The sequence below is a fragment of the Camarhynchus parvulus genome, chromosome Z (assembly GCF_901933205.1).
Source record: "Camarhynchus parvulus chromosome Z, STF_HiC, whole genome shotgun sequence".
NCBI lineage: Eukaryota > Metazoa > Chordata > Aves > Passeriformes > Thraupidae > Camarhynchus > Camarhynchus parvulus.
In genome coordinates, this window is record NC_044601.1 from 58,235,422 (window position 1) to 58,250,898 (window position 15,477).

The 15,477-nt window shown below is 37.4% G+C and overlaps 1 protein-coding gene across 1 annotated transcript in view; it reads left to right on the forward strand.

Moving 5' to 3' along the window:
* The window catches only part of NUP155 (nucleoporin 155), a 30,370-nt gene that overhangs the window by 3,768 nt on the left and 11,125 nt on the right, over positions 1-15,477 (forward strand). The window contains exons 5-21 of the mRNA XM_030968592.1: positions 1-93; positions 861-1,027; positions 1,451-1,556; positions 3,535-3,608; positions 3,914-4,005; positions 4,132-4,229; positions 4,314-4,466; positions 4,754-4,854; positions 6,241-6,411; positions 7,468-7,578; positions 8,445-8,539; positions 10,251-10,339; positions 12,554-12,613; positions 12,727-12,877; positions 13,700-13,766; positions 14,543-14,661; positions 14,876-14,979. Of these exons, the coding sequence (XP_030824452.1) occupies positions 1-93; positions 861-1,027; positions 1,451-1,556; positions 3,535-3,608; positions 3,914-4,005; positions 4,132-4,229; positions 4,314-4,466; positions 4,754-4,854; positions 6,241-6,411; positions 7,468-7,578; positions 8,445-8,539; positions 10,251-10,339; positions 12,554-12,613; positions 12,727-12,877; positions 13,700-13,766; positions 14,543-14,661; positions 14,876-14,979 (1,851 nt within the window). The remainder of the gene's footprint in view (positions 94-860; positions 1,028-1,450; positions 1,557-3,534; positions 3,609-3,913; positions 4,006-4,131; positions 4,230-4,313; positions 4,467-4,753; positions 4,855-6,240; positions 6,412-7,467; positions 7,579-8,444; positions 8,540-10,250; positions 10,340-12,553; positions 12,614-12,726; positions 12,878-13,699; positions 13,767-14,542; positions 14,662-14,875; positions 14,980-15,477) is intronic.

Below are 15,477 nucleotides of genomic sequence, written 5' to 3' on the forward strand. Positions count from 1 at the left end.
GTATCTTCCAGCCTCATGTACGACACTTACTTGTTCTGGCTACTCCTGTGGATATTGTGATTTTAGGGCTTCATTGTTCTAATATACAATCAGGTAATACTCTCTTCTCCTCTGTTCCCAGTGTGTTAATTCCCATGTGTATTTACACATGGCAGTTTTATTAGTAGTCATTCAAAAAAATGTAAAAACCCTATGTGCTAAGTGCCTTGCTAGTTTTTAAACCTTTAAATCATGTTACAAGCAGGGGAGATAATTTATGGTGTGTGCACTTGCTGGATCATGCACTCCATGAGAAGTGTTGAGTTTTGTTACTCACCTATTTAATGTAAAAAAAGCTTTTCAAAAAGGCGCTCCTGTTAATTAAACAGCGTGTTGGAGAGGGAGAAAAGATAGGTGCATGAATCTTGAAACTGTGAATAGAGTTCATTAACTTTGTTGGCATTTGTATTCCAACCACAAAAATTGAGAACCTGATAGTATGTTTTTATGCTATATATACTGAGAGAAAAAATTGTTTGGCAAAAGTGAAAGAACCATACTACTTTTTTTTTTTTAAATAATGTGTCAATGTGAAAGAGAAAACAAGTAGAAACCTGTGTTTTGGACTTCATGTGATTTAGAGGAGAGAACAGTCTATAGAAATGAAAAACATTGTGTTTCCTTCCTTGGAAGCCTGCATAGAATGGATTTATTACTCTGCAGTTCACATTGGACAAAAGCTATTAGAGAATATTTTCATAACTATGAATTTTTCTGTAATTTTTTCTGGTTTCTGAAGTGTTTCTGATCACAGACCTGTAGTATTTATTAAAACAGCTTAAAAACCAAAGAGGATTTATGTTCTTTTTTGTTTACTGAAGGTACTGGATCACTCAATGACAGCATGTCTGGAGGAATGCAGCTGCTACCAGATCCTCTGTATTCGCTCCCTACTGACAACACCTACATCCTGGCAATCACATCCACTGATAATGGCAGGATCTTCCTGGCAGGAAAAGATGGCTGCTTATATGAAGTAGCATACCAGGTGACTGTTGTTTTGACACACAGGCTTTTTTCATTGTTTCACTGTTGTGGGATCTCAGCAATAATAGTTCTAAAACACGTCAAGTTTGCAGTCTCTTTTCTTCTGTACTTGTGTTGCATGTCTTGGTTGCTCAACAGCTTAGGGTAGATGCATTTTCTTTGAAGAAATAGTATTTATGAGGGGAATAGCAGTGCAGTTTTGGTGAACTTTAAAAATTCAAGTTGCATTATCTGCAGACTTTTTTAATGCAAAATTTTTCTTTAAATATCACTATTTTCTTTCCATTCAATAACACATACTTGTGCAATTAAATCAAAGTTTGCAGTTAGATCTTTACTTTACTTAGAATGACTTTTAATATTGCTCCTAGTTCGATTTTTGTTTTGCTTTTTCTTTCAATGCTGTATTTGTTTTAAATTGTAGGCTGAAGCAGGCTGGTTTAGCCAGCGCTGTAGAAAAATTAATCATTCAAAGAGTGCGCTGTCTTTTCTTATTCCTTCGTTGCTACAGTTCACATTCTCAGAGGATGGTAAGTACTGATATCAAAGTTCTTTTTAGCCAATAATTTAAGGTAACCTTTTAAATAATGTTACCAAGAAGTCCGTCTGGATATTTTACTCAGAGTACTTGGTTATTGTCAATAATACTTGCAGTGGTTCATTATTATAGAAGAATTGCGCAAAGGTTCTAGATGACTGGAAGCTGGCCAATGTGATGCCTATTCACAAAAATGGTGGGAAGGAGGATCCTGGTAATTATAGGCCAGTTGGCCTTATCTCAGTAGCTGGTAAGGTGATGGAGCAGTTTATATTGAGTGTGATCATGCAGCACTTAAGGGATTGCCAGGGTATCAGACCCAGCCAGCCTGGGTTTAGGAGAGGCAGATTGTGTTTGACCAACCTGGTCTCTTTTTATGACCAGATGACCTGCCTGGTAGATGCAGGAAAGGCTGTGGATGTTGTCTATTTGGACTTCAGCAAGGCCTTTGACACTGTCTCCCACAGCACACTCCTGGAAAAGCTGCAACCCACGGCTTGGACAGGAGCACTCTTTGCTGAGTTCAGACTGGCTGGATGGTCAGGCCCAGAGGGTGGTGGTGAATGGTGCTGCATCCAGCTGGTGGCCAGTCACCAGTGGTATCCCTCAGGGGTCTGTGCCCGGGCCAGTCCTGTTCAATATTTTTATTGATGACATAGATGAGAGTATTGAGCCTTTCATCAGTAAATTTGCAGATGACTCTAAGCTGGGAGCATGTATTGATCTGTTGAAAGGTAGGAGGACTCTGCAGAGAGACCTGGAATGGTTGGATGGATGGGCAGAGTCCAATAGGATGAAGTTTAATAAGTCCAAATGCTGAGTCCTGCATTGTAGCCGCAATAACCCCCTGCAATGCTATAGGCTGGGGACAGTGTGACTGGACAGTGCCCAGGGGAAAGGGACCTGGGGGTGCTGGTCAACAGCTGCCTGGACATGAGCCAGCAGTGTGCCCTGGTGACCAAGAAGGCCAATGGCATCCTGGCCTGTGTCAGGAACAGTGTGGCCAGCAGGAGCAGGGAGGTCATTCTCTCTCTGTACTCTGCACTGGTGAGGCCACGCCTTGAGTGCTGTGTCCAGGTCTGGGCCCTCAGTTTGGGGAGGACAGTGAGACTCTTGAGTGTGGCCAGAGGAGGGCAACAAGGCTGGTGAGGGGCTTGGAACACAAACCCTGTGAGGAACGATTGAGGGAGCTGGGGGTGTTCAGCCTGGAGAAAAGGAAACTCAGAGGTGACCTTATCACCCTCTACAACTTCCTGAAAGATGGCTGTAGTCAGGTGGGGGTTGGTCTCTTTCTCCAGGCAGCAACTGGCAGACTCAGCGGACACAGTCTTAAGCTGCACCAAAGGGAATGTAGGTTGGATATTAGGAGAAAGTTTTTTATGGAAAGAGTGATAAAGTCCTGGAATGGTCTGCCCAAGGAGATGGTGGAGTCACAATTCCTGGATGTGTTTAAAAAAAGAGTGGATGTAGCACTCAGTGCCATGGTTTAGTTGAGGTGTTAGGGCATGATTTGGACTCAATGATCTTGAAGGTCTCTTCCAACCTAGTGATTCTGTAAAATCGAGATAGAGTGTGTTCAGGATGTAGATAGCAAAGCCAGATAAAATTGACATTTCTTTGACATTTCTAACTAAAGTGAGTGATATGCAGCGCAAAATTAATAGGTGCTTAGTGGTATCACCATGAATGTGGAAAATGTATAGGTGACTAATCTTACCTTCTTTTGCTGTTTATTGAAAAATGATTTTGAAATTACAGTTTTTTTTTCCTCTGGGATTTTTTTTGTTGTTTGTTTACTAGCAGTTGTGTTAGTTGATTGCTGTTTTGAATCACTTACAGCAGCAGTCCTGTATGAAAGTGCAGTTTTTGTGCACATACAATTCATTATTTTATAGACATTCTGTCCTAAACTTGCTTTCCCAAGTCCAGTGTTGATGTGCTGGTTCTCCCTTTTTTTCCTCTTCCTCCAGATCCTGTCGTTCAAATTGCCATTGACAACTCTCGAAATATCTTGTACACCCGCTCAGAAAAAGGAGTCTTGCAAGTATGTGACTTCGTATGACTCTTTGGTCTGTTATTAATGTATGTAATAATGTACAGATACCTCTGTAAGTTTACCTCAATACCTGAGAATTCTCTGTAGCTATGTCAGGTCCTTACTTGTTTTTATCTTTTTGTAGCAATGTGTGTGTTGAAGATTTGAAAAACTTCTTTTCTGAGGAAAGAGTAGCCTCAATTATATATAAGCATGAGTACGAAATAAAAATACAGCTTGAGTTACTTCTTGTTTAGTGAGGCTGAATTTATTAATTCATTCATAAATCACTAAGCTGTGTTATTGAATTGCAGGTTTATGATCTGGGGCAAGATGGTCAAGGAATGACCAGAGTTACTTCTCTTTCACAAAATGCTATAGTTTCTGCTGCAGGGAGCATTGCCAGGTATGTTCATGACAGTTAAAATGTAAGAGGCTTCCTATAAGACCCATAGTTTGACAATACAATTTTGAAGAATTTGCATGTTTCTTTGGATTGAAAGTGTATTGGGTTTTTTGTTTTATTTTTCAGAACAATTGATCGTTCTGTATTTAAGCCTATTATTCAAATAGCAGTGATTGAAAATTCTGAATCCATAGACTGTCAACTACTAGCAATCACGCATGCAGGTAAAACAGCAATGCTAATTCCACTCTACTTAAACTGATAAATGGTATCTGCACAATTTGTGACCTTTCTTATCTTTTGTTCAGGTGTCCGACTGTATTTTAGTACATCACAATTTAAGCATCCAACAGCTCGTCCTTCCATGTTAACCTTGGTCCATGTCCGTTTGCCACCTGGATTTTCAGCTTCTTCGAATGTAGAGAAGCCTGCAAAGGTTCACAGAGCTCTTTATAGCAAAGGTAGGCAGTGGAACATGGCTCAAATGAGATTATTTTTTGTGTGTGACAGTCACTATTACTTTGATCCCTATAAACATCTATTTTACCTTTTAGATGGCAAATGGTGTTAAAAGTGACCTTTTGAAATACCATTTGACATACAAATCCAGGAGATATTAGTTGCTGTTCAGATTGTATGATAATGACTTAAAGATTGAGTTTTGCTAACTTAGGAATGAATTAATGAGCTTGTATTTAATGCACGGTGATTGCTTCTGATACGGACTTGCTATTGCTATTCTTGCTAGGGGTCCTGCTGATGGCAGCTTCAGAAAATGAAGATAATGACATCCTGTGGTGTGTCAATCATGATTCTTTCCCTTTTCAAAAACCAATGATGGAAACCCAGGTATAAAGCAGACTTCTTTATGATTTTGATGAAATATAGGTATTGTGTTTTCTTTCCTAATAACAGATGCCTGAATCATACTGTCTGCAAGAAATAAGTAGGTGATAAGTAGGTGAAAATTTCATGAGAAGTTTGGAAGCTCTACAAAGCTGAATGAGCCTTTCTTTAGTAGGGATCCCTAGTTCAAGTGTACTCTTCTACCTTGATGCAACCTTTATGTCAAAAGCAATTGCCTTAACTTCTAAGACTTGATTTCTAATTAATATATTTGAGAATACTTTTAGCAATGCTGCATATTGTGCACAAGCACAGAAAAACATGGCCCTCAGTCCATAATGGTGTTGATCAGTATAAAATTTGGTAAAATTTAGATTTAAAATGTAGATGCTAGAAACTTATTTAAATGTACATGCCATGTCTTCATTAAAATCCACACATGATTAATGTCTTCATTATTTCATGGTGAGATGGTTTCTGACTTCCATTTTCCTGATTGTTATGTAAGTAGGTTTGTATGAGAAGTTTGAAGAGGGTTAGTTGCCTTATGTGTCCGTTCAGGGAAAACATACATTTCATCTCTGAAAGATGTTTCAAGTCTTCTGCTGAGGTGAAGGAGTGGCATGTCAAAAATAGTGTTACTGAAGAAATAGCAGAGTTGGAGTGAATGAAGGGACTATGTAAGTTAAAAGCTTCAGAGTCAGGTTTTGATTAATCTGCTGTGTAATAACTTAGAAAGGAACTTTATAGTTGTTTTAGATCCTTCCCACAAAAACTTAGACATGAATATCCCAAGAGCCAACCTCTTTTTTCCCAAGGCATCTGACAGCAACAGCTAGATTTCCCAAACAAAACTGCAGCCTGTTCTTGAGCAGCAATTCTTTCTGGTTAGCATACATCATTTTCTGGAATGTCTTCACTAGTATATGTCTCTTCCTGAGTTATATTTGAAGTATTGCAGCCAACTGCAAAGGTCTTGCAAACCTTTTTAATTCAATTGCACCTTTTTTTTTTGTTTTTTAAAGAAATCTTTTAAATTCAGGATGCCTACGATGTTTAGTTCTGATGTGGTTAGTAGATGGTTGCTGTTTATATTGTAGCAGCCTCACTTTGGAAATTGTCTTACATTTAAATATGAAACAATATCCCGGTCCCCCAGAAGAAGCAATATATCGTTCCCTTTCTCCTAAAAGCAGCAGTGTATATATAGCTGTAAATTTGGTAGTAACTTTGTTAGACAGTACAAGAACTTATTTTTGTTGTGTTGTCTTGTGTGAAGAGCAGATTCTGTTCTGTGTAATTTTAAATGGTAAATAGTGAAACATTACCATGGAAGTACAAAACCCATTTCTGCTACCAAACTGTGGATAATATCTATCTGTTTTTCAGATGACGACCCGTGTTGATGGACATTCCTGGGCTCTTTCTGCTATTGATGAATTTAAAGTTCAGAAGATTGTAACACCACTAAATAAAGACATTATTCCCATAACTGATTCACCTGTTGTTGTGCAACAACACATGCTGCCACCTAAGAAGTTTGTTCTGCTTTCAGCCCAAGTGAGTATTACTTTTCTTGACTTAGGTTACCAGAAGAATTAAGTATGAAATTGGACTTTTCATCTAAAACTGTACATGATTCATTTTAGACATGCTTTAAGGATTATATTTGGAACATGAAAAGGAATCAGGAAGAAGACTGCTGGACCTATTTGTACCTATTTTAAATTTACTCAAAGGTTGTAGATCACCTTCTTTTATACAGTGTATTAATAGTTTTTATTGCTTTCCAGAAATCCTTGCAGATACAAATCTGGGAAGTTCCTTTAGCCTTGGTTATGCTCTTGGTTATGTGAAATTGAAGCAGTCACTGTCTGCCCTGAAAAATAGTTTAAGTAAATATTGTTGGTAATTGAAATTTGAAAAAGTAATTTCCTATTTGTCATAGAAAAGGTCCCAGAAAAGGTTTTCTGAGAGGGTTTTAAGAAACAATAAGAAAGAAAAAATAAAAGAAAGAAAGAAAAAAAAAGGAAAGAAAGTGAACTTGCCTATTTTTCTGATTATATTTAGCAATATTTTTGGCGCTCAATATCTTGACCAATTGGCTATTTCAAATAGTGTTCAAATATTAATGTCTTGCAAACTCTAGACCTGCAAGCTGCATTTCTTTAATAGCAACAGTTTTGTTAATGGCATTAATTGGGCCCTTTTCAGTAGTTAGCTTGAATGCAGGGAAGGTGGTTAATGTGAAGTCTTACCATGTCTTGAATTCTTCAAGCATTTTTTCTTTCAAACAGTTTTCAGGATTTGCAAGATACACAAAGCCTTTCTTTTCTGCATATACTTGCATATGCAGAATGTAATTCTGTGCTTCGTGTTAGGCTAAGAATAGCAAAATTAACTCAGTTTATGGACAGTTTGTAACCATTGCTGTACTTGCCTGCCTTTCCTTGATTCACTAGTGATTGGGAACTGGGCTTTGGACACCAGGTATGTTTTTATCCAGTGGTGCAGTGGAGGAAGACTCAGAATGCCAAAGATAAATGTCATGGAGATGGCTGTGTTGTGATGAAACAGAAGACAACTTTAGCCTAACTTGCTTTGCCTTACTTTTAGGGAAGTGTTATGTTTCATAAACTCAGACCTGTTGATCAGCTGCGGCATCTGCTTGTCAGCAATACAGGTGGAGATGGAGAGGAGATTGAGAGATTTTTCAAGTTGCATCAGGTAAGAGCTTTTCCTGTGTTAAGAAAAATGGAAGACTTCTTACCTTTTCATTGTTGCTGCGACCTTCTGGTCAATGTTTAATTAAAGTGATTGGTAGATTTTTCTTTAGTCTACATAAAGCTATATCATATAGAGAAATAAATTCTCATTTTATGATATCTATAAGCAAATGTGTAATTCCCTTTCCCTGAAATTCCTATGTCTTTTATGTAGAAGTGTATTGCATTTCTTAGTTTAGAAAGAAGTTCTGAGAGCAGGAGAGGAAGAGTTTATAAAAAAGTTGAATTCCTACCACTGCAAGGGGTTTTTATGTTTTGAAGGCCAGAAATGTGTGTACTTGATCTGGGTATTCTTTTTTATTAGCAGCTTAAGATAAACAAGAAACAAGCAGAAGCATGTTTATTGTGGATTACAATTTTAATATGACAAGTGTTGTGTAGCATCTGTAGTGAGTGTTCTTTGTAATCTCTTGTGCTTGGAAAGGACATAATTGCTATTGTAACAGCTTACTAGAATATGCAAACACTGATTTTTACAAATGTTTTTTCTTCAAACACAATTGTAATTTATGTTTTTGTGTTTGTAGAAATTGCATGAATCTTAGTCATATTTAAATATCAGGCATTGTTCCCTACCGGTAGTAGCACTGAGTTTGCAAAAACTGTATAGCAAAATCTTACCTAATACAGTGGAGTAACTTGCTAGGATTCACTTTGTGTCTATAATTCAGAAGAGCTGATTTCCCTGACTTCTAAATAAAATAATGCAGAAAGTATTTACCATTTTAGTTATTGAGGAATATAACTTCTATACATTTCTTATCAACTTGATATAAGACACCACGCTAACATTGTAATATGCTATAGGAGGATCAGGCCTGTGCCACTTGCCTTATTTTGGCCTGTTCTAATGCTGCATGTGATAGAGAAGTATCTGCCTGGGCTACTCGAGCATTCTTCAGGTAAGTTTTAATTCTGTCTGTCATTCTGAATGTTATGCTCAGGATCACTATGGTCACTAAACATGTGTACGGGCTTTTTAACCTGCTGCCAGTTCAGGGCCTGGTGACTTTTGGTTATAAGTGTTGATGGTTTTGGTGATGTGGTGGTGTTTTTGGGTTTTATGGCTCTTTTTTTTCGTTGGTTGGTTACTTTGGCTGTGGTTGTTGCTGTTTAGTTTGATATGTTTTTTCCAGTACAATTTGAGTGATGAATTATGAGCTTCCATTCTGGAGGATTAAATTCTAACCCATGTATCTTAAGTGCTGCATATCCTTGGTATGGTGCAAATATGTGCATTTTCATTAGCTGCCTTAAAGAAGTTGGTGTATACAGAGTCACAAAATTGCTTGGGTTGCAAGGGACCTTAAAGATCGCATTGTTTCAACCCTTCTGCCTTGGGCAGGTATACTATCCACTAGATAATGTTGCTTAAGGCCCCATCCATCCTGGCCTTGAATACTTTAATGAATGGAATATCCTTGCTGTCTGGCCAGCCTCTTCCGGTGCGTCACCTACCTCACAGTAAAGAAATTTTTCCTAGTACCTGCCTGAATCTCTTTGATCTTTTAGTTTAAAACCATTCTCTCTTGTCCTATCACTGTCTGCTCTTGTAAAAAGTTGTTTTTCCTTGATTTTTCTAAGACACCCTTTAGGTCGTGGAAGGTGCTAGAAGGTCTCCCCAAGAGTCTTCTCTCCCATCTGAACAGGCTGAGCTCTAAATCTGTCTTCACAGCAGAGCTGCTCCCACACCCTCATGGTCTTCATGGCCTCATATGGACCTGCTCCAGAGGGTCCAAAGTCTTTCTTGAAGTGAGGACCCCAGAGCTGGATGCAGTGAGGGTGTGCATGTGGGGTATCACAAGAACAGAGTGGAAGGGGAGAATCACCTGAGCACTCCTCTATTGATGCAGCCCAGAATAGCGTTGGCTTTTTGGGCAGACTGTTGGTTTATTTCCAGCTCTTCATCCATGAGAACCCCTAAGTGTTTCTCTACAGGACTGCCCTCAAATGAGTTCTTTTTCCCCAGTCTGCTTTGTAGGGCAGTGCCCTGACCCAGGTGCAGCACCTTGGACTTGGTCTTGTTGAACCTCAGGAGGTTCTTGTGACCCTATATTGTGGGTCTCTTGGCTGTCCTACAGGGAAAGAAAAGAATTCTTGGTAGGATACAGCAGTTGAGAGTGATGGTAAAATGTGCAGCTTGGAGTGTTGTGTACCCAAAAACTTACTAGTTCCTTGCCAAAACTTGTGCAGGTGTTAAAAGTCAGTAAGCTGTTTTCAGTAGGTTGTGAATAGTTGTTCTTCATTAAATTAAGTCACAAAATCTGAGGCAAAGTGTGGATTGTAACTCTGGAGTTAGCAAGACAAGACATAGCAAAGCGTTCATGTAACACGATAGGATAGAGATTAATAGAAATTACTTGTGGATGATAAAAAGACAACCATGGGTCATCTCAACTGTGCCCTTCTTTCCACTTCCCTGTAGAAACAAACTTTGAAAGATGCTAGAGCTTAAGCCTGGCTTAGGAATTGGTAAATTTATTTTAAAAACTGTTCTGGGATTTTTATTTCCCATTTTAGAAGAACCCCAGAATTGCTGTTAATTCTCAAAGGCATGAAAATTGAATGGGCTGTGTATGACATGTTGAGAATTTTTGGTTTTGCAAACTTTAGGTATGGTGGAGAAGCACAAATGAGATTTCCATCAGCTCTGCCTCCTCCCAGCAACGTTGGACCTATTTTGGGTTCTCCTGTTTCTGCAGGTATGTAGCAAGCATTTCATAATTTTGGGCAGTTTTTTTTTTTCCTTGAACATGTTGTTTTGTCTTCTCACAAGTACTAGTGTTCTTTTTGTCTGAAATAGACTGCGTTTTTCACTTACGAGCTAGTTAATGACAAGAGCTTTTTCCATTTCTCTTTAGTGATTTTTGGATTCCAGAGTAATTTCACCAGCTCAAGAACATCTTATCAATAACGTATTTCAGATTTCATGAAGCTTAGCTGGTTGCTGTGTAGATATAACAGTATCTTCCTACATTGTCATTGCCTCTACAGTACTGTTTATGAGAGGGAAGAAGAAATTTGATCAAGAAATGAGCTAGTCATTTAGAGTGATTTCTATCTTTAAAAGCTCTGTCTTCAGCATTTGGTTTCTGCTTCAGTATTCAGTGCCACCTAAAGAGGAGAAAAGTGCTTATTTTTTCTCCTCAGAACTTGGTGCTTCTTTGAGTGAAGGTCTTTTTGTACTTTCAGATTCACTTAAATTTCTACGATTGCTGTCCCTTAATATGCATTACTCAGTTTCAGATTGGAAGGGTTTTTAAAGAAGAAATTAATGATGATGATTTTGAAATTCAGATTGAAATACTGAATTAAATTAGTTACTGTTTTTATCTAGAACTCATTAATGTATAAAATCCTCTTCCTTCATCTGACATGTGGCATTCAGTTTTACACAACAGACTTGGGAAGTAAACTTGTTTGCCTGGAATTCAAGGAAATTCAATTTCATTACCATAGTTTAACAAGTATTCAAATTATTGGAGAAAAATGTGGTGAACTAGGATGAAATTTAGGAAAAACAGTTGGACCCTGTTTTTCAGAATTCTTAACTACTATTAAAACTCTAAGGAGGAATGACTACTTCAGTGAATTAGTGAACTTCCTTTCCAACTCTTTTGGCATGGAACAGGTAAGAGTGTGGGCAAGAGCTGAGGCAAGGCATAAGAATGTAAAACTAAATTTGAGTTGGAGAGAACAGTAGCTATGGGAAGAACAGGTGCTAGGAGCAGACTAAGAGTGAAATCAGGTTGTGGAGGAAATGACAGTAAGCTCTGTAGTCAACAAGGAGACTCATTTTAGGACGAAATGTGTTTTTCCCAAGTCTAAATGTTTGCTTATTTTTGTCGTTCTGTGGTAAATTCCTCTTTCAAACATAGTATCAAAGCAGATGTTTCCATTTTGCTTCAGTAACAGGTCCAGGTGGAAGATGGCACTATTCTTCTCCTACTACTTTCTCGGTTTGCTCAAAGGGTAGAGAACTGTCATGTGAAATTAAGATTCTGATGTTGTGGATGTCCCATGTGGTGGGTCAGACACTGCTGACAGAATTCATTCAACCACCTCATAATTTTGCATGTGAAACTAGCATAACAATAATGTTAGCATTAAAAGGCCAGGTGCCATTTCCATCTTCTTCCCACTGTTGAAAGTCTAGTCATGCATTTGCATGCTGTTTTCTGCAATTTTGTACTTAGCTGTAGCACACGTGGCGAGGTGCTCTGAGAATGTATTGGCACTGTTATCCTCTGTGCTGTTGTGTGTTGCCAAGTTGAGAGAACTGTTGCAAATTAGGCAACATTGTATCCTTTGGTAAAAGCCAAATTTTCAGAGTGCCAGTTTTTCTTACCTTTTCTGTGATTCATCACCTTGTTTGCTAATGGTATGTGGACATTTTTGTAGATGATCACACATGCTCCTGATATTTTGAGGTCTTAAGTTAGCTGTCCAGACTTAATTTACAGGAAGAGATGAAGTATTTGTGGCTGAACTTGAGGCTGTGGACAGTCTCAGACTTAGTGTTTTGAGTTAGTGGTGTGGCTGTAGTGTTTGTACATCTGTCCCACATAAAAATGAAAAGTAACATTACCAGTGTTCAGCATTTAGAAGGTGAGGAACAACAAAAAAATATGTGGGCAATATTATATGCAATGCAGACAACAGATGGTATGCAATAAATTAACACATGAATGCTGGGAAGAAAATGTTGCTTTAACTGTTCTTGAAGGAAGTGTATCCATTTATTTGTCTTGTGGAGTGTTGGTTGATAAGAAGTGAGTGCAATTTGATACTTTACTATAAACAAAACATTTAACAACTTTGCTGCTTTTGCACAGATACTTTACAACGTATGTTTAGGAGGGGGCAGTTTTGGATTGTGTTCCACGACCTTACCTTTATTTCTTTTCCCTTCTTAGGTACTCCTTTGACTGTTGATAGTCCATATTCTAATCCTAGCATTTTGACATCTGGACAAGGTAACACCTTCTCTATTTTTATTTACTAATTTTTAAGTTTTTAAGGCTTTTTCATTGGCATTGAAATGAGTAATATTTACTTATTGAGTAATATTTACTTATTTTTACCCTAGGTATACAACCTCCTGCTATGTCAACTCCCATTTTTCCTCCTGGAAATTCCATGTCTCACCCTAGTACATCCATTAGCGGAATGATGGGTCCTGAGATAGTATTTTCTGGAAGACACAATGGCATCTGCATATACTTTGCCCGGATTATAGGGTGAGGTCTTTGTAAAAAGAGATTCTGTTACTCAATTTGTTCTATAGTTTTTCTTTGCACTAATAGGTGCATGTAGGTGGTGCATTCTATATTAATAGCCTTTAAATTGGAAATTAGTACATTTTAATGTTGTATTTATGTAATACCTGTCTATATAAAATGTTGGTTTTGCATCTCTTTTAATTATAGTACATTCAGTGAATGCCTAGAGCCGGAAAGATACTTAGATACCAAGCCTGCGATCAAGTGCATTAACAGAACTCTGAAATCTCCAGGTGTATTTTTCAAACCTATGAGTTGTGTGTTCTAAACTCCTACTGAAGGATGAAACAGAAATGCAGAAGGACTTAAAAGATCAAAGTCCTATCTTTAAGTAATTTCTATGTTTAGTCAGAATCAGAAGTCAGAGCAATGAAGCATGACTAAAGATTCTCTTACCTTGGAAGCTGAGCCCTAAACAACCCAAGCAAGAATAGAGTTCTGCATATGTTGGTGATCTGTCTCTGTGCAAACTGGGAAATAAATTTTTGTTATGAGACTTGTTTGTTTACACTGTATTTCCAGGGAATTATATTCATCTATAGTATTTGAAAGCATCAAATTTAATTGAAGTTTTTAGATCTGGAATTTTGCTAATTACTTATATCTACACTATTCATTACTATATAATGGCTAGTTTTTAGAATATTTAGTTTTCATCCAAAGTTAATCCTTTTTTACACTTTTATCTTCAAAGTTTTACCATTTCTTTTTCAAGAAATTATACATAGAAGACTAACAAAAATACTTGGTTAAATGACTTGGGTTTTTTTTGTTTTGCAGAAATATTTGGGATGGCAGTATAGTCGTGGAGAGAGTTTTCAAAAGTGGCAATCGAGAAATTGTTGCAGTATGTAAAAGATTATTCTGTGTTCTTAAAAGTTTCTTTTAATATTTAAGTCCTTTTAAACTTCCATTCTTAGTTATAAACTGTTTGGTAGAAAACCAATCGTTCGCCATGTTGCTGTTTTCTTAAGTGCTGAGCTCTTAACTGATAATTAGTTGTCCTTTAAAGCTATTATTTTAAATAATACTTTCTAAGAAACCTAACTAATTTAATCTCTGCTCTTAATTGGCAATGGCCAGTTTTCTCCACATTTACTGATATCACTTCCTTGATACTCACTTAGGGTTTGTGCATGCTCCCTCCAGACAAACCCTAAAAATAAAATGCTTTAGTGATTTTAGGGATAGTCACTGCAGTTGTGGAAGGACATAGGCAAATCATGAAATTTTTTTTAACTTACATCTTGCTGTTTCATTTTTTTGTCCATGAGGAAAATAAAATCTTTTCTGGCTGTGGCTGTTAATAGAATCCAGTGCTCAATCCTTGTTCTAGCTTAGAGTTGGAAGTAGTAAAGCATAGCTGATTTAGTTACTGGGGGCAAAGAAAGTAGCATCTTGAATACTGTGTATCTGCAGAGGACTCCTGCCTCTTCACATGTATGCTGCCTCAATGAATGTGATATAATTATGTTGTGTTCCAGTGATCTGTTACTAGCACACAATTTATTTGCTGTACCCTCTTATTTGTCTTTTCAGTGATGTTAGCTTAAAACTAATTTTTTTTGGAAAAATGAGTGTGAAAATCCAGCTTTCTGTAAAGAAGTTTGCTTTCTTTTGCAGATAGAAAGCAGTGTTCCATCCCGTATGCTGGAATGTGTACTACAAGAACTAAAAGGTTTACAAGAATTTTTGGATAGAAATTCACAGTTTGCTACAGTAGGAGCACTTGGAAACCCAAGGTATTATTAATTGTGGTAAATTTACACGTGGTATTCAATATCCAGCTTTTGAAAAACTACCATAGGTGTTTTGCTGAGTTGAAGTGTTTTTATAGTCTTCAGCTGCAACATTCAGATGCTAAAAATTAGTTTGTTACATTCATCTTTAAGGGATTCAGTATTTGCAATCATATTAGCGTTTTTTGGTTTTGTTTTTGCTTTTTTGTAATTGCAGTTTCAGCACACCAGCCAATCTACAGCAGAGACTCCTGGGTTTTATGCGGCCTGATGGTGGAAGTTCTCAGCAAGTCCAGCAAGAACTCCAAAGGAAATATCATGGTATGTAATTGGTTTTGAGCAGGAATTATCAAGGAATGGTGCATTTGGATGTTGTCTTTCTCACTTTTCTCGTTAAATCATCTGAATAAAAAGGCCTTTTTTACACACAAATTTTATATTAAATATCATGCCATTGTTTTGCACACTTACCTGTCTCCTTTCTTTTTCCTTCCTAATGTTCTCCATTATGGATAAGTTTGTTTAATCTCCTCACTACAGTACTTAGTAGCTGTACAACCATTTATATTTACAAGATAGCATTTACTAAGCAGTTATTTTATGAGACAAGTGAGCATGATGTCATGTTAAAAAATTACTGTAATGCAGGTTTCCAAAAGTATAGTCATTGAAATGTCTACAAAACTTTGTTTAGAAATGTGAGGTCTATTACATAGCCCATTTGAATTCTTGTCTTCTTATAGTGCAGCTTTTGCCCAGCACTTGCAGGCAAGTTGGGAAATGTTGTTACTGCATATATGGAATTGAGAATGTTTGTGG